Source organism: Salvelinus sp. IW2-2015, linkage group LG25, assembly GCF_002910315.2.
Source record: "Salvelinus sp. IW2-2015 linkage group LG25, ASM291031v2, whole genome shotgun sequence".
NCBI lineage: Eukaryota > Metazoa > Chordata > Actinopteri > Salmoniformes > Salmonidae > Salvelinus > Salvelinus sp. IW2-2015.
This window is the reverse complement of record NC_036865.1, coordinates 16,519,135-16,537,672: the sequence shown is the minus strand read 5'-3', so window position 1 is coordinate 16,537,672 and position 18,538 is coordinate 16,519,135. Positions and strand designations below refer to the sequence as shown.

At 39.6% G+C, this 18,538-nt stretch overlaps 2 protein-coding genes across 2 annotated transcripts in view; one reads left to right on the top strand and one right to left on the bottom strand.

Moving 5' to 3' along the window:
* Positions 1–3,848: 3,848 nt before the first annotated feature.
* LOC111951856 (serine/threonine-protein phosphatase 2A 55 kDa regulatory subunit B delta isoform) lies at positions 3,849–8,038 on the top strand. The gene is made up of 10 exons (XM_023970115.2): positions 3,849–4,084; positions 4,235–4,309; positions 5,121–5,218; positions 5,386–5,551; positions 5,628–5,740; positions 5,856–6,033; positions 6,338–6,502; positions 6,633–6,802; positions 6,949–7,040; positions 7,180–8,038. Exons 1-10 carry the CDS (start codon positions 4,078–4,080, stop codon positions 7,457–7,459), a joined length of 1,344 nt encoding a protein of 447 aa, XP_023825883.1. The 5' UTR covers positions 3,849–4,077; the 3' UTR covers positions 7,460–8,038.
* Positions 8,039–11,424: 3,386 nt separating this feature from the next.
* The window catches only part of LOC111951974 (BCL2/adenovirus E1B 19 kDa protein-interacting protein 3), a 13,365-nt gene continuing 6,251 nt past the window's right edge, over positions 11,425–18,538 (bottom strand). The window contains exons 3-6 of the mRNA XM_023970362.2: positions 14,941–15,001; positions 14,662–14,768; positions 12,328–12,477; positions 11,425–12,014 (exon numbers count right to left, since the gene is read on the bottom strand). Coding sequence (XP_023826130.1) covers positions 11,972–12,014; positions 12,328–12,477; positions 14,662–14,768; positions 14,941–15,001 — 361 coding nt within the window. The 3' untranslated portion in view covers positions 11,425–11,971. The remainder of the gene's footprint in view (positions 12,015–12,327; positions 12,478–14,661; positions 14,769–14,940; positions 15,002–18,538) is intronic.

Below are 18,538 nucleotides of genomic sequence, written 5' to 3'. Positions count from 1 at the left end.
AATGTATCCAAATGTCGACTAGATGTCCCTTGTGCACCATCTATCACAGTAGGTAATACAGTGCTTTCAGAAAGTATTTACACCCCTTGACCTTGTCCACATTTTGTTGTGTTACAGCCTGAATTTAAAATTGATTAAATTGATATTTGGTGTCATTGGCCTACACACAATACCCCATAATGTCAACGTGGAATTATGTTTTAAAAATGTGTACAAATTAATTCAATATGAAAAGCTGAAATGGCTTGTGTCGGTAAGTATTCAACCTCTGTTATGGCAAGCCTAAATAGGTTCAGGAGTAAAAATGTGCTTAACAATTCACATAATAAGTTACATGGACTCACTTTGTGTGCAATAATAGTACTTACCATGATATTTGAATACTGGTGTCACCTTAATTGGGGAGAACGAGCTCATGTTAATGACTGGAGCGGGATCAGTGGAATGGTATCAAATACATCAAACACATGGTTTCCAGGTGTTTGATGCCATTCCATTCCATTTGCACCGTTCCAGCCATTATTACGAGCTGTTCTCCCCTCAGCAGCCTCCACTGTCTCTGTACCCCACACATGCAATTACAATATCTGTAAGGTCCCTCAGTCGAGCAGTGAATTTCAAACACAGATTTGACCACAAAGACCAGGGAGGTTTTCCAATGCTTCGCAAAGAAGGGCTCATATTGATAGACGGGTAAAAATAAAAAAGCAGGCATTGAATATCCTTTTGAGCATGCTGAAGTTATTCTTTACACTTTGGATGGTGTATCAATACACCCAGTCACTACAAAGGTACAGGCATCCTTCCTAACTCAGTTGCCGGAGAGGAAGGAAACCGCTCAGGGATTTCACCAGGAGGCCAATGGTGACTTTAAAACAGTTACAGATTTTAATGGCTGTGATAGGAGAAAACTGAAGATGGATCAACAACATTCTAGTTACTCCACAATACTAACCCAATTGACAGAGTGAAAAGAAGGAAGTCTGTACAGAATAAAAATATTCAAAAAAATGCATCCTGTTTGCAATAAGGCACTAAAGTAAAACTGCAAAAAATGTGGCAAAGAAATTAAATGTATGTCCTGAATACAAAGCATTATGTTTGGGGCAAATCCAACACTACACATCACTGAGTACCACTCTTCATGTTTTTAAGCATGGTGGTGGCTGCATCATGTTATGGGTATGCTTGTCATCGGCAAAGGAGTTTTTTAGGATAAAAAGAAACGAGATATAGCTAAGCACAGGCAAAATCCTAGAGGAAAACCTGATTCAGTCTGCTTTCCAACAGACACTGGGAGACAACTTTACCTTTCAGCAGATCAATAACCTAAAACACAAGGCCAAACATATACTGGAGTTGCTTACCAAGACAACATTGAATGTTCCTGAGTGGCCTCGTTAAAGTTTTGACTTACATCGGCTTGAAAACCTATTACAAGACTTGAAAATGTCTAGCAATGATCAACAACCAACTTGATAGAGCTTGAATTATTTAAAATAATCATTTGCAAATATTGTACAATCTAGGTATGCAAAGCTCTTAGAGACTTACCCAGAAAGACTCACAGCTGTAATAACTGCTAAAGGTGATTCTAACATGTATTGATTCAGGGGGTTGAATACTTACAGTACCAGTCAAAAGTTTGGACACACCTACTCATTCTAGGGTTTTTCTTTATTTTTTACTATTTTCTACATGAACTATGAAATAACACATATGGAATCATATAGTAACCAATTAGTGTTAAACAAATCCAAATTTATTTTAGATTCTACAAAGGAGGTACTGACAGCTATGCACACTCTGTATGTAATCAAGATATATTAGTGTTTATTTTTCATTCTTTAATTTTTTTATAAAATGTTTAAATCAATTTTAATCCCACTTTGTAAGACAACATTTTGAAAAAGTCAAGGGATGTGAATACTTTCTGAAGGTCCTGTATCTCTTCAAAGTGTGAGTCAAGTTACTAAAATGATCTGTTTTGGTAGGCTTGAAGTACACTATATATATACAAAAGTATGTGGACACCACTTCAAATTAGTGGTCTCGGCTATTTCAGCCACACCCATCGCTAACAGGTGTATAAAATCAAGCACACCGCCATGCAATCTCCATAGACAAACATTGGCAGTAGAATGACATTACAGAAGAGCTCAGTGACTTTCAACGTGGCACCGTCATAGGATGCCACCTTTCCAACAAGTCAGTTCGTAAAATGTCTGCCCTGCTAGAGGTGACCAGGTCAACTGTAAGTGCTGTTATTGTGAAGTGGAAATGTCTAGGAGAAACAACGTCTCAGCCATGAAGTGGTAGGCCACACAAGCTCACAGAACAGAACCATAGAGTGCTGAAGCAGGTAGCGCGTAAAAATGGTTTGTCCTAAGTTGTAACACTCACTTCCCGAGTTCCAAACTGCCTCTGGAAGCAAGGTCAGCACAATAATTGTTCGTCGGGAGCTTCATGAAATGGGTTTCCATGGCCGAGAAGCTGCACACAAGCCTAAGATCACCAAGCGCAATGCCAAGCGTTGGCTGGAATGGTGTAAAGCTCGCCGCCAATGGACTCTGGAGCAGTGGAAAAACGTTCTCTGGAGTGATGAATCAAGCTTTACCATCTGGCCTTCTGATGGCCGAATCTGGGTTTGGCGGATACCAGGAGCACAATTGCATAGTGCAAACTGTAAAGTTTGGTGGGGGAGGAATAATGGTCTGTTTTTCATGGTTCGGGGTAGGCCCATTAGTTCCAGTGAAGGGAAATCTTAACACTACAGCATACAATTACATTCTAGACGATTCAGTGCTTCCAACTTTGTGGCAACAGTTTGGGGATAGCCCTTTCCTGTTTCAGCATGACAATGCCCCTGTGCACAAAGTGAGGTCCTGACAGAAATGGTTTGTCGAGATCAATGTGGAAGAACTTGACTGGCCTGCACAGAGCCCTGACTTAAACTCCATCAAACACCTTTGGGATGAATTGGAACGCTGACTGTGAGCCAGGACTATTTTCCCAACATTAGTGCCTGAACTCACTAATGCTACGACGCAAAGGTCAGGCTTAGCTATAATGCCACTAGACGAAGCTTTAGGCCTACTCCATCTAGCCACAAAAGTAAAACTTAAACAAACCATCTGTGGCAACAAACCATCAGAATCATAATACCCCTTCAAAGTAGGATTATACATATGCAAATAAATGATGACTGGTCATTGGCAGAATAATCCAAATCATATTGTGATGTCATGCTGTGGGCCAAAAACTTCATCCCACCAGAACAGGCAAAAATTACAGGTGTATTTTTTTCTCCAAAAGCTCTTACACTAAAGGGGCATTATCATCGTTTTTTTGTACAATTTCAGTGTTATTTCAACCTCAATAGGATGGAAATATATTTTTTTTAAAACTGAAAATCAAGTTTTTGACTGCACTGACTGGTGCCATGTTGACACTGCCTGTGCAATACAGGTAACCACCAGGAGTCACAATAAACAAATAAAAAGTTGTTTCTTATAAACATTTTTATTTTTCCCGCAAATAATATATGGCACATTTCATAACATTTCTTATATTTCATAATATTATTTCAACACAAATGATTGTTTATCAAATTGGCTCTAACAGTAGTAGCCAGTCACTTTAATTGCTTTACAGACTCTTTGAACAAGTAGGCTTCTTAGGTTACATTTACAACCATACATGCTTTAACTTGAACTTCAGTGATCAACATGAGGGGTGAGGAGCCATTTTAATTTATCCAGTTTTTCTGTTGTCTTAATTAAGTTTTAAGGAGTAGGGCCAACTGACTTCAACACAGACAAAACTGCCTACAGCTGGGGATGGATGGATGATAGATGATATAGATAACTGAAAGATGCTTGGAAGTGTGTTGAAATGACGTCATTGTGTTATGCAATGTGCGCCATTTTGGATGGAAAAAATCACGGACGATTTCCGTGATCCCTGACTCCTCACTTTGCCTGTGAATGTTGACTATTTTTACCTCACGCAAGTTGCATTGGTTGAATAAGCAGTGCAATCCGTGTTCAGTAATAGCTAACTCTGCTAAATGAAACAATGGCAGGTAAGCTACTTATGTAGCCGGGAAAGGGTCACAATACCACTTACTGCTGTGTGGCCTGAATGCAAGTTTTAAATTACACAGCATTTGACTCTAAATGGGTTGGTGAACTGACGCAAGCGAAGTAATGATTCCAATATTATTGTTATGTAGGAGTTGCCGGTGGAAATGATTTGCAGTGGTGTTTCTCACAAGTGAAGGGGGCGATAGATGAAGATGTTGCAGAAGGTGAGTACAGTTACGTTAGGTTAACGAATGAGTTAGCTAAACGTTAGCGTTTGAGCTCAAATGTGATCAAAGATGTGATGCTGTCATCTTATTATTTCGCTAACTACGCCTTTGACTTACTGTCTTTCACGAACAAAGTCATGACACTGTTCATGTATATGAGTACCACTGCTGGGCAATGCTGAGTTTGTTTTTCTTACTAGCAACGTTAGCATGTTAGCTAGCTCCTCTTGCTTGCAAATCAAGTTGGCTAGCATTATTAGCAAGCTAACGTTATACCCAAACAACTGTACCCTGTAACTTATGTCCCGCACATGTATGTAACATATATAATAAGAATTATGCAGTCAGAGTACGTCTTATTATTGTAATGTAGTAAGACACACGCACTGTCGTAAACTAGCGCGTCATCTTGCTAACTACTCTAGCTAGTTATTTGTGGGCGAGTTTGTCAGTGACGTTGAAGGTCTGCGTCGGCAATATGGCAATTGAACGTTCTGATGCAGTAGGGGGGAAGTCAGTGTGTTTGATTCATTCAAAGTCATAGTCATTTTTCTTGGGTCGACTGATCAATCAATTATTTTCAGGGAGGTAGAAATCCACACGCTGCTCTGTCGGCTACTATGCATAGTGTATGCATGCACCCATGAAAGTTGCACCAGGATTGTTTTTTTTATATTGGTTTTGATGTTATTATTTACTAGGTGCTGTTCTTTTGCTGATGTGTATATATTTGATTAGAACAGCCCTTATACATTACACACAATAAAATTCCAGAATCCAGCTTTAATGGGACATGTCCTCCTTTCAGCTGATATCATCTCAACGGTTGAATTCAACCATTCTGGAGAGTTGCTAGCAACTGGAGACAAGGGAGGCAGAGTTGTCATATTTCAACATGAACAGGAGGTGCATTTTATAATTACCAGCGAAATGTATTTTCATGAACAATGGCATACATTTTGGGAGTTAGATATAATAGGTTGTTATGGAAAGGCACTGGATTAAATTCTAAACATAATACATGCTTAATATCCAAGTTTGTCACACAGTGCATATCTACTTTTCTCTTTCAGTGTAAAAATCGACCAAACCTGCGAGGGGAATACAATGTTTATAGCACTTTTCAGAGTCACGAACCTGAATTTGACTACTTGAAAAGTTTAGAAATTGAGGAAAAAATTAACAAAATAAGATGGTTACCCCAACAAAACTCAGCTCACTTTCTACTCTCAACAAATGGTAAGAACATTTTGTTTTAATCTACTAACCTTTTTGTTAAGTTCTCTTCACCCTCAACATATATTTTTTTGTACAGATAAAACGATCAAATTGTGGAAAATCGGTGAACGAGACAAGCGGGCTGAGGGTTACAACTTGAAAGATGAAGACGGACGTCTCAGGGATCCCTTTAGAATTACCTCCCTGCGGGTTGGTTTAAACTTGCTTTACCTTTTAAGATTTCAACCGACACTGTACAAGAAAAGACACAGTCTATGCATGCTTATAGCTTCCTCCCCTAAATAAATCTGTCCTGTGGTTACAGGTACCAGTGCTGATGCCCATGGATCTCATGGTAGAAGCAAGTCCTCGTAGGGTGTTTGCCAACGCTCACACATATCATATTAATTCAATTTCTGTAAATAGCGATCATCAAACATACCTCTCCGCTGATGATCTAAGAATTAATCTATGGCACTTGGAAATCACAGACCGAAGTTTTAGTATCCTCTTCTGTCTTCTGAAAACATATCAGTCCTCATCCTCATGACTTTTAGATGCAAATGTTTGCTTCATCCAAACTGTCCTCTATTAGCGTATACACTTCTCAATTTCAGTTCAGATTTTTTTCTTATTGGTCCTGTGCAGTTGTAAGTCAAACAAATACATGTGTGAACACCAAAAGTTTCTTAAATTTCAACTTATTTCAGAAGAGATAGTGAATCGTGCAAGGGGGCCTATGTTTGACCACATCGATATGAGCCTTTAGACCTATTTCAGTTAATTTCCTTAACAGTGTCTTCTCAGACATTGTAGACATCAAGCCTGCCAACATGGAGGAACTGACAGAGGTGATCACAGCGGCTGAGTGCCATCCAAACCAATGCAATGTATTTGTGTACAGCAGTAGCAAAGGCACCATACGCCTCTGTGACATGCGAACAGCAGCACTCTGCGATAGGCACACCAAGTGTGAGTATTCATAGAGCCTAGTTCTCTGCATTCTAAATTATGTTCATTCACAGATAAATTAGTTTAAATTAATCTATTTTCAGGGGTTTTGTCTGTCATTTTGAATATCCCTCCATGTTTGTGATTGCAGTCTTTGAGGAGCCTGAGGATCCAAGCAGCAGGTCATTTTTCTCTGAGATCATCTCGTCCATCTCTGACGTGAAGTTCAGTCACAGCGGGCGCTACATGATGACACGGGACTACCTCTCCGTCAAGGTGTGGGACCTCAACATGGAGAACAGGCCAGTCGAGACATATCAGGTACCTGCCTTGCTCTGCCTAGTGATAACACTACCAACAATGGAATCATTTTCAGTGTGGTCCACAATTGTCCAGTTAGGTGTATGGAAATAGTTGGATAGATGCAATTATTTTCCAAATACACTAATCAACATCCTCCCGCTCAGGTTCACGAATACCTTCGCAGCAAGCTTTGCTCGTTATATGAAAATGACTGCATCTTCGACAAGTTTGAGTGCTGCTGGAACGGTAGCGACAGGTAAGAAACTCTCGCGCTTTCTGTTTAAGGCAATCTGCACCTACAATGTTGTTCTTTGGACAACTTTTCTGCCAATATGTAAGTTTAAGGAGTATCTTTGGAGAATTATAAATGACCCACTGTTTCCTTCCTTTCTCAGTGCCATCATGACCGGCTCCTACAACAACTTTTTCCGGATGTTTGACCGCAACACCAGGAAGGACATCACATTGGAGGCCTCTAGGGAGAGCAGCAAACCGCGGGCTACACTCAAACCCCGCAAAGTCTCCACCGGTGGCAAGAGGAAGAAAGACGAAATTAGCGTGGACAGCCTGGACTTCAACAAGAAGATCCTGCACACCGCCTGGCACCCCAAAGAAAACGTAATCGCTGTGGCGGCCACCAACAACCTGTACACTTTCCAGGACAAGATCAACTAAAAAATAATTGGGCTCCATCCTGAGGACAAGGCTTTACTGTTCCTGCATAGTTAAGCCTAGTGGTTTATCTGTAACAGAAACAAACAGCCCTCTCGTCCTCCTGGTGAAGTTTAAAGCACTTGTCTCCTTTTTTTTGTGGCAGGAGGTTGATTGGTCGGCCTGTTTTCTTTTGAGTCTGAGGTTGATTTAGCCTTGGGTAAATCAGTGCCAGGGCCAAGATCGGACCCTGAGAGCCCACCTTGTGTTGAATCAATGGAACGGCACTCATAAGAGGTCAAACTCTTGAACATTGGTTTGTGTTGACATTTTCAGCCTTCATTTCATAATCTTAACAACCAAACTATGGAAAGCCCTGAAAATGACCTCTTGTCATTGTTGTAACACCCTCATTAAGATTTTTTGGCCGTTCTGAAACATGGATATTTCATGGGTTATAGGCCTACCTGTTAACATTCCCCATTGACCATGCATTCAGGCTAAAGCACTTGCAACAGGTCGTAAATTTGGAAAGTGGACTTCTTCTTTTCTCCACCCACTCCCTCCTATCCAAAATTTATCCCCCAGACATGGTAACGTTATCACAGACTGTATCTATTCAAATACACCTTTATGGTGTCATCCACTTAATACAAGTAAATAGAACTACATATGTGTTTTAGAATTTAAATCATGTTTATAATTGCTTTGCATGTTTTTATGTTGTAGTGAGGTCGAAAAAATGTAAAGTCGCACCACAGTCTTTTGAGTAGTTCTTTCAAGCTATCTCTAAAATAACTACTCTTAAGTTTCAGAATCATCATTTGAGACTGACCATGTGCAAGTGTCAATATATGTATTTATGTGTTGCTCTCATTTAAGATACAGGCTGGAAACTTAATGTGAAGAGACGCAAGACAAAGGGAATCTGCAGCCTTAAAACCTACGTCTATCAATGACAGCTACCGATTATGTCCCCAAATGTTTTACAAACCTTATGTGCATTATTTTTTTATTCTATTTTATAGATTTATGTCTCATATTACTGCTGCTATTTGTGGCTGTCTGTGAAAACAAGGTGTATATAATAGTCAGAGTACTGCACACCATACAGATAGATCTAGTGATATACAGAGTTCCTCCAAAACATGGAAAGTTCTTTGTGTAGTAAGAGAAGGAGATTCAGACAAACCTCTTACATGTGCCCTTTAAATCATTCATTGGTATGCCACTAAAGTCAAAACTGCATACTTTGTTTTCAAAGTTATATCAATGCAAAAATGAAGGTTGAATAGACCTGTACTGATTTTATAAACAGGAACATCGGTAATAAAGCCTTTCTCTGTTTAATCATTCTGAACATGGTGGCAGTGTATTCACTTGTTTGATTATGTTGACCAAAGTTAAATAAAATCTAATTGTGTTCATCTGCTTTATGCCTCCATTACTTTAAATGCGTGAGAATAGTCCTGGAGCTACAGTTGAAGTCAGAAGTTTACAAACACTTAGGTTGGAGTCATTAAAACTCGTTTTTCAACCACTCCACAAATTTCTTGTTAACAAACTATACTTTTGGTAAGTCGCTTAGGACATCTACTTTGTGCATGACACAAGTCATTTTTCCAACAATTGTTTACAGATTATTTCACTTATAATTCACTGTATCATAATTACAGTGAGTCAGAACTTTACATACACTAAGTTGACTGCCTTTAAACAGCTTGGAAAATACAAGAAAATGATGTCATGGCTTTAGAAGCTTCTGATAGGCTAATTGACATCGTTTGAGTCAATTGGAGGTGTACCTGTGGATGTATTTCAAGGCCTACCTTCAAACTCAGTGCCTCTTTGCTTAACATCATGGGAAAATCAAAAGAAATCAGCCAAGACCTAAAAAAAAAAAATGTAGACCTCCACAAGTCTGGTTCATCCTTGGGAGCAATTTCCAAACATCTGAAGGTACAACGTAAATCTGGTACGCAAGTATAAACACCATGGAACCACGCAGCCATCATACCGCTCAGGAAGGAGATGTGTTCTGTCTCCTAGAGATGAACGTACTTTGGTGCGAAAAGTGCAAATCAATCCCAGAACAACAGCAAAGGACCTTGTGAAGATGCTGGAGGAAACAGGTACAAAAGTATCTATATCCACATTAAAACGAGTCCTATATCGACATAACCTGAAAGGCCGCTCAGCAAGGAAGAAGCCACTGCTCCAAAACCGCTGCTCCTAAACCGCCATAAAAAAGCCAGACTACGGTTTGCAACTGCACATGGGGACAAAGATCATACTTTTTGGAGAAATGACCTCTGGTCTGATGAAACAAAAATAGAACAGTTTGGCCATAATGACCACCGTTATGTTTGGAGGAAAAAGGGGGAGGCTTGCAAGCCGAAGAACACCATCCCAACAGTGAAGTTCAAGGGTGGCAGCATCATGTTGTGGGGGTGCTTTGCTGCACAAGGGACTGGTGCACTTCACAAAATAGATGGCATCATGCAGAAGGAAAATTATGTGGATATATTGAAGCAACATCTCAAGACATCAGTCAGGAAGTTATAGCTTGGTCACAAATGGGTCTTCCAAATCGACAATGACCCCAAGCATACTTCCAAGTTGTGGCAAAATGGCTTAAGGACAACAAAGTCAAGGCATTGGAGTGGCCATCACAAAGCCCTGGGCAGAACTGAAAAAGCGTGTGCGAGCAAGGAGGCCTACAAACCTGACTCGGTTACACCAGGTCTGTCAGGAGGAATGGGCCAAAATTCACCCTTCCCACTTATTGTGGGAAGCTTGTGGAAGGCTACCCGAGACGTTTGACCCAAGTTAATCAATTTAAAGGCAATGCTACCACATACTAATTGAGTGTATGTTAACTTGTGACCCACTGAAAGAAATAAAAGCTGAAATACTACTCTCCTATTATCCTGACATTTCACATTCTTAAAATAAAGTGGTGATCCTAACTGACCTAAAACAGGGAATATTTACTAGGTTTCAATGTCAGGAATTGTGAAAAACTGAGTTTAAATGTATTTCGCTAACGTGTATGTAAACGTCCGACTTCAACTGTAGATGATACTGTAGATGTATATTCAGTAAATTGCAGAATTCAGAGAAAATGAGGGAATTCATTTGAGCGCTCAAAAAAATACAATGTTAGTAGCAAAGATAGCTTATATGTCTTACTGATCATACAAAAAATTGGAGACATCTTATTTCACAGTGATATTGACTTGTTATTTGCTTTAAAACTGTATGGTAATTACATAACTTGGGATGCTTTGAAACAAGTGCCACTGCAGATGTGGTACCATGTACTTCATTCTTTAGAGTACCTGAAAGTACCACTTCTTATCATATTACGTACCAAATATAGTACCAGCTGAGACTGTAAAATAGTTACCAAATAAAAACATTGTTTTGTATTTGTAACATACTATAGCTATGAAAAACAAACAAAACATTATCATGATTGTACTCAAATAGTTGCTACATTTATGGACCTAATAGTAGACATGTTTTTATCTGATTGTCAATCACTGTGCACGTTCATCCACTCCACTAATTCCAGCATTCAAACAGTCCACTGTGCACCAGTCATTGGATGAATGGAAAGAGACAGTTGTTACAAAACACCAAAACATGTAATGACATCAGTGATTGTCATCAGGTCTTCACTCTTGTAGCCTGAATTAAATCATCTTGCTGACAAATTGAGCTTTTTTGTAAAAAGAAAAAAGTTGGGACATCTGAAAAGGGGCTGAAATACAGGACGCAAACAAGTGTCTGTCCTGAGCTCATCAGGATGGGAAACTGAGGGCTCAGTTGATAATGTTGCAAGTTTGCTAGCTAGCTGAATCCAGTCAATACAATGTTGCATGTTTGCTAGCGAAAGCTCAAGACAGACATAAGAGAGATGAATGCAATTGAAAGAACCTGAACCAACGGTCACTGGTTTAAACCATGACAGAGTGGTGAGGGTGTTCATTTAATTTGGAATAAGCTTTTATTTTTTAAATCTTTACCACTAACAGTACACAATAGAATTTTAAACAAATAGGAGAATAGGTTAAATTGGAGACCCCCCAAAAGTTGGACTTTTGTTGCAATTCACACCCTGCCTTTCACATGTTGCATGAAATGTATTAACCCCAGCTTTTTTCAAAGAAAATGAGTGCAGGAAATTATTTCACAATTAATATTCATTCACATTAATCATTCCCTTAAGAATAACAAACAGGCAAAACACAAACTCAATATGCTTAAGAAAATTAGAAACAACAATGCCAATTGGCAGCAGTTCAATATAAAAAACATTCTAAATAGCGAGAGGAACAAGGCAGCACAAATCAGTTCCTGATTCAAGGCATTTCTGGGAGAAAGAAGCAGTCACAGCATTCAGAAAATAAGATGAGGCAATCAGCTAAAATGGAGAATGCTACATCAACCACCTCCTTGGATTCTGAAGTTTCCCCCATTTGAAGGCATGCCAGCTGTATGAGTCAGTGGTGTCATAATGCAGCGTCAGCTTCAGTAGGTGCTGTATGTGCTGAGGCGCCTCCCAATGTATATCCTGAGAAGAAGAACAAAATAGCAAAGGGCCATTCAAAATATTATTTTGATTCAAGTAAAAATGTATCATGGCTACTCTGAAATATCTATCCATGGCCAGCGGCAAGCTTTCACAAAGCCTACATTTCCTCAACAGGGTAGTGTTTGCTTTATTGTATTACAACTCTCAAAAGGCATTTAGCTAAAATACAAAACAATTCGACACCCATCTGGGGCACCATACTTTTAGGAATAGTAAAAGGCAGCTTTGAAAGTATTCAATAGACTGCATGTATTTGTACTGTGTTTAAGTTACAAAATGCTCAGTCCCTTACCCCAGGCCAACTGCGAGTATATGAGAAATGAATAATGAAGGAAGGAAAAGCTTGAGGAAGTCAGGGGAGAGAACGCCTCCCTTCTTCATGACGCTGGTCTTCCTGATGCTGAGCGAGGCTGAGCGCCTGGGGTGTTTCAGCAGAAACTCCCTACAGAGACACAACACAGTTACAACTGGGTTAGTAAATCTTATATTAAATCAGTGATTACAGGTATCTTTCTGCGATTGAAATTCTTGGGTGGCATTTTTTCTGGTCGCCTAAGTCTAAACAGTGGGTATGGAAAAACCCTTTCAGTGTAAAATTAAAACGACTAAAACCAGATATATAGTGCCTTCAGAAAGTACTCAGACTTTTTCCACATTTTGTTACGTTATAACCGTATTCTAAAATTGATCAAATAAAATAAAAATCCTCTGCAATCTTCACACAATACCCCACAATGACAAAGTGAAAACAGGTTTGAACATCTCTGGAGAGACCTGAAAATAGCTGTGCAGCAACACCTGACAGAGCTCGAGAGGATCTGCAGAGAGGAATGGGAGAAACTCCCCAAATACAGGTGTGCCAAGCGTGTAGCGTCATACCCAAGAAGACTCGATGCTGTAATCGCTGCCAAAGATGCTTCAACAAAGTACTGAGTAAAGGGTCTGAATAATTATGTAAATGTTTATTTCAGTTTTTATTTTTTATAAATTAGCAAAAATTTCTAAAAACCTGTTTTTGCTTTGTCATTATGGGGTATTGTGTGTAGATTGACGAGGGAAAAAATGATTTAATACATTTTTGAATACGGCTGTAACCTAACAAAATGTGGGAAAAGTCGTCTCGGGCCGGTAAACCGTGCCAATATATCCTCCAAACACAGACTTCGAGAGCATTATCACTTTTATACAACGGGTTGGTTACCAACATTTTCAAATAATGATTTACATATTTCCATTAAAAGCGTTATTTTGATTAATGTATTCATATTATTTCATCCTTCCACAAGATATAGTCCCGACACAAATCTAGGGTTGCTACCCAAGCCGACTGGTCGTTCGTTCTATCGGTTCGTTTGCCATAGACGCAACCCAGTCGTTCAGTGTTTTTGTTCTTCATGTATGGACACAACCCAGTCGTTCGTTCTAAATATTCCATTGCCATACTGGCTGGCAACATTCTTATCCCTTACTTGCTAGCTAGCCAACTACGACTAATTTACAGTCACGTCAAAAAGTGCAGCCAGAATAACCGCTAAGTAAATGCATTTGAGTTTGTTTAAGCTGTTTTCTAGTGACATTTATTTGGATGCATCCACAACAATGAGCTAATGGTGAACAGTTTCGCCCGGCATAGAAAATGGGCTCGTCAGGACATGGTTGTTCAGAGGCGCTAGCCAACAACACAACTAACACAATCACTTCAAACTGAAGCTGGAAAGAAATCAAACTAGCTGCAATTCGTATTGCTTGACCTGTTTTCTATTGATATATATATATATCCATAAAAATTATGCTGATTCATCATTTCGACTGGCTGAGAAATGGTGCCTGTCTGTCTCATCCCTCACACGTTCATTAATACAGGACAGCTGGAAGTGTAATTTGAATATTGAAACAATGTTGCAAATGTCAGAGACAGACAGCAAGGTTTATACAAATCTCCACTGTTGAAAACTAAATGTTAAGACTAAAATAAATGTGAGATAATGTTTAAATGTTTTTATAGTGGAGAAGTTGATAAATTGCCTGGCTGGGCTGATGAGACAGTGGATTGCACAGGAAATGTTAACGTCATAGAATTAGTCGGTGGTACGTTGTGGAATAGACACCAGCTGGAATGAGGTTTTAACCCATCAGCATTCATGATTAGACACACTCGTTGTATAAAGATTATGGACCATTATTTTTTCATATATAATATAATCTTTGAGAATTTACAAATCACCAAAATAAAAGCTAGACAGTCAGGGAAAATGTAAAATTCCCAAAACAATGACTTTAGCAGTAATGATTTTGTTATTATGTTTGAGCAAAAGAATACAGCATTAGCTATGGCAAAATGCATATAATTGCAGGAAATTAGTTTTAAAACGGCAAGATTTTTTTTTCAGCTCCATGGTAGAATATGTAGAATTGCAGGACATTTGCAACATTTTCTCGCAGCTGCATGTCAAAATGTGTAGAATTGCAGGGAGTTTGTTTTAAAATAAGTCTCTCAGCCACTAAGACCTCTAAAATTATCTATACAATTCAGTTGTGCCAAAATGTTCTCTCTCTACATTCAATTTCCATCTTCAGCATTATGAACATTGGGCCCTACTGTATATAATTACGAGGTACTATGCACTTTGGTGGGTTGTTCTCAGGACGACTGGACCAGTCCCAGATTAGGTCAGCATTCTTCTTCAGTAGATTCTCTACTTCCCGGATTCTTTCTTGGTTATCTTCCTCAGACTGAAATCAATGAAGAAATTCCTTAGTAAAACCACTTTCCACATTATAATCACAAACATGTTTCTACTATTCACCTAATGTAAAGTCTGGTATTATCATGAATTATTACCTTCTGAACATCACAATACATATCAGAAGACAACCTTACAACCCCTAAGGACCATGTATTTACCTGTGAACTGTTTCCCTCTGAGCCTCTAAACAGAAGAAGAGGAGTCTGTGACCTAAGCGGACTGGAAAGATAGACAATAAAGATGACTCAGGACATCCCTAGAACTTTTGAAATGTGTATGAGGTAATCTGCTAAGAAAAAGCTTTATAAATGACATAATCCTTATCTCCACATTCTCAGGCCTTGAACAGGGATACCAAGGCTTTGCCTGGAAACCATATGTTGAAATGCATTGAATTGTATAAGAGGCAAAAACGAGCATTTGAATCAGGAAAGTTTCCTCTCACAACCTCTACAAGCCAAAATGTTGAATGAAATTATATTTTAATATACCTTACCGGTTTGCGGTAGGAATGTGAGACCATATATCCACTAAGATGGCGCCGAAGAGGATGGCTGACATTTTACATAATCCTGACCAAATTGTGCTATTTTGTTAGTTTTTTTGCGTTGTTTGTAACTTATTTTTTAACTTATTTTGTACATAATGTTGCTGCTACCATCTATTATGACCGAAAATAACTTCTGGACATCAGAACAGCGATTACTCACCACGAACTGGAAGAAGCTTTTTCCTTTAACGAGTCCGACGAGAAGGATATACTGCTCTCCCGGGAACTGGCCCAAATCCCTGTCATTTGCGTGAAGAAAATACTGAGCAAAAGAGGATGCAGATCAGGTTGCCTTCTGAGAATCCGTAGGCGAGCGAGTAAACTCCCACTGCCTTCCGTTCTACTTGCTAACATGCAAAATAAAATTCATGACATACGATTACCCTACCAACGGGACATTAAGAACTGTAATACCTGAACGACGACACGGATAATATAGAGCTGGCGGGATTTTTCATGCACTGGCAGAACAGAGATGCTACATCTGGTAAGACGAGGGGTGGGGGTGTGTGTCTTTTTGTCAATAACAGCTGGTGCGCGATGTGTAATATTAAAAAGGTGTTGATGTATTGCTCGCCTGAGGTAGAGTACCTTACGATAAGCTGTAGACCACACTATCTACCAAGAGAGTTCTCATCTAAATTATTCGTAGCCATCTATTTACCACCATAGACCGATGCTGGCACTAATTTCCCACTCAACGAGCTGTATAAGGCCATAAGCAAACAAGAAAATGCTCATCCAGAAGCAGCTCTCCTAGTGGCCGGGGATTTTAATGCAGGCAAACTTAAATCAGTTTTACCAGCATGTCACATGCGCAACCTAAAAAAATAAAAAAAATTACATTAAAAATCTAGACCACCTGTACTCCACACACAGAGATGTATACAAAGCTCTCCCCTGCCCTCCATTTGGCAAATCTGACCATAATTATATCCTCCTGATTCCTGCTTACAAGCAAAAACTAAAGCAGGAAGTACCAGTGACTTGCTCAATATGGAAGTGGTCAGATGACACTGATGCTACGCTACAGGACTGTTTTGCTAGCACAGACTGGAATATGTTCCGAGATTCATCCAATGGCATTGAGGAGTATACCACCTCAGTCACCGGGTTCATCAATAAGTGCATCGACGACGTGGTCCCCACAGTGAAGCCATGCATTACAGGCAACATCCGTATCGAGCTAAAGGCTAGAGCTGCCGCTTTCAAGGAGCGAGACACTAATCCGGACGCTTATTAGAAATCCCGCTATGCCCTCAAACGAACCATCAAACAAGAAAGCATCAATACAGGATTAAGTTTGAATCCTACTACACTGGCTCTGATGCACATCGGATGTGGCAGGGCTTGAAAACTATTACGGACTACAAAGGGAAACCCAGACATGAGCTGCCCAGTGACGCAAGCCTACCAGACGAGCTAAATGCATTTAATGCTCGCTTTGAGGCAAGCAACACTGAAGCATGCACGAGAGCAACAGCTGTTCTGGATGACAGTGTGATAAATAAACATTGGCTACCAAGAGGGTTATTTAAAAAATATATATATATTTCACCAGGTAGGCCAGTTGAGAACAAGTTCTCATTTACAACTGCGACCTGGCCAAGATAAAGCAAAGCAGTGCAACAAAAATAACAACAGAGTTACACATGGGATAAACAAACGTACAGTCAATAACACAATAGAAAATCTGTATACAGTGTGTGCAAATGAAGTAAGGAGGTAAGGCAATAAATAGGCCATAGTGGCAAAGTAATTACAATTTAGCAGTTAATACTGGAGTGACAGATGTGCAGATGAGGATGTGCAAGTAGAAATACTGGTGTGCAAAAGAGCAGGATTAATTAATTTGGGGACGAGGTAGCTTGGATGGGCTATATGTCTGGACCTCTGGCAGTCTTTATGGGGGTGCCACAGAGTTCAATCCTCGGGCCGACTCTTTTCTCTGTATACATCAATGATGTTGCTCTTGCTGCTGGTGATTCTCTGATCCACCTCTACGCAGACGACACCATTCTGTATACGTCTGGCCCTTCTTTGGACACTAACCTCCAGACGAGCTTCAATGCCATACAACTCTCCTTCCGTGGCCTCCAACTGCACTTAAATGCAAGTAAAACTAAATGCATGCTCTTCAACCGATCGCTGCCCACACGTCCAGCATCACTACTATGGACGGTTCTGACTTACAATATGTGGATTAGAGGTCGACCGATTAATCGGAATGGCCGATTAATTAGGGGCGATTTCAAATTTTCTTAACAATCGGATTTTATAACAATTTTTGAACACTGATTTGGCCAATTTTTTTTTTTTTTTTTTTTTACACCTTTATTTAATCTTAGAAGAGAGATTAGTAATTTAGACATAACATTGAAGGTTGTGCAATGTAACAGGAATATTAAGACTAATGGATGCACCCTTAGATAAACACGGAATGGTTCCGTATTTCACTGAAAGAAGAAACGTCTTGTTTTCGAGATGATAGTTTCCGGATTCGACCATATTAATTACCTAAGGCTCGTATTTCTGTGTGTTATTATGTTTAAAATAAGTCTATGATTTGTTAGAGCAGTCTGACTAAACGGTGGTAGGCAGCAGCAGGCTCGTAAGCATTCATTTCAAACAGCACTTTCGTGCGTTTTGCCAGCAGCTTCTGCTGTTTATGACTTCAAGCCTATCAACTCCCGAGATTAGGCTGATGTAACCGATGTGAAATGGCTAGCTAGTTAGCGGGGTGCGCGCTAATAGCGTTTTAAACGTCACTCGCTCTGAGACTTGGAGTGGTTATTCCCCTTGCTCTGCATGGGTAACGCTGCTTCGAGGGTGGCTGTTTGTCGTTGTGTTCCTGGTTCGAGCCCAGGGAGGAGCGAGGAGAGGGACGGAAGCTATACTGTTACACTGGCAATACTAAAGTGCCTATAAGAACATCCAATAGTCAAAGGTTAATGAAATACAAATGGTATAGAGAGAAATAGTCCTATAATAACTACAACCTAAAACTTATTACCTGGGAATATTGAAGACTCATGTTAAAAGGAACCACCAGCTTTCATATGTTCTCATGTTCCGAGCAAGGAACTTAAACGTTAGCTTTCTTACATGGCACATATTGCACTTTTACTTTCTTCTCCAACACTTTGTTTTTGCATTATTTAAACCAAATTGAACATGTTTCATTATTTATGAGGCTAAATTGAAAT

Excerpts from the sequence above, each read along its gene's own strand:
- LOC111951856 (XM_023970115.2), top strand. Across the intron at positions 4,310-5,120 it reads AGATGAAGATGTTGCAGAAG|CTGATATCATCTCAACGGTT; the intron begins GTGAGTACAGTT and ends TCCTCCTTTCAG. Across the intron at positions 5,219-5,385 it reads TATTTCAACATGAACAGGAG|TGTAAAAATCGACCAAACCT; the intron begins GTGCATTTTATA and ends TTTCTCTTTCAG.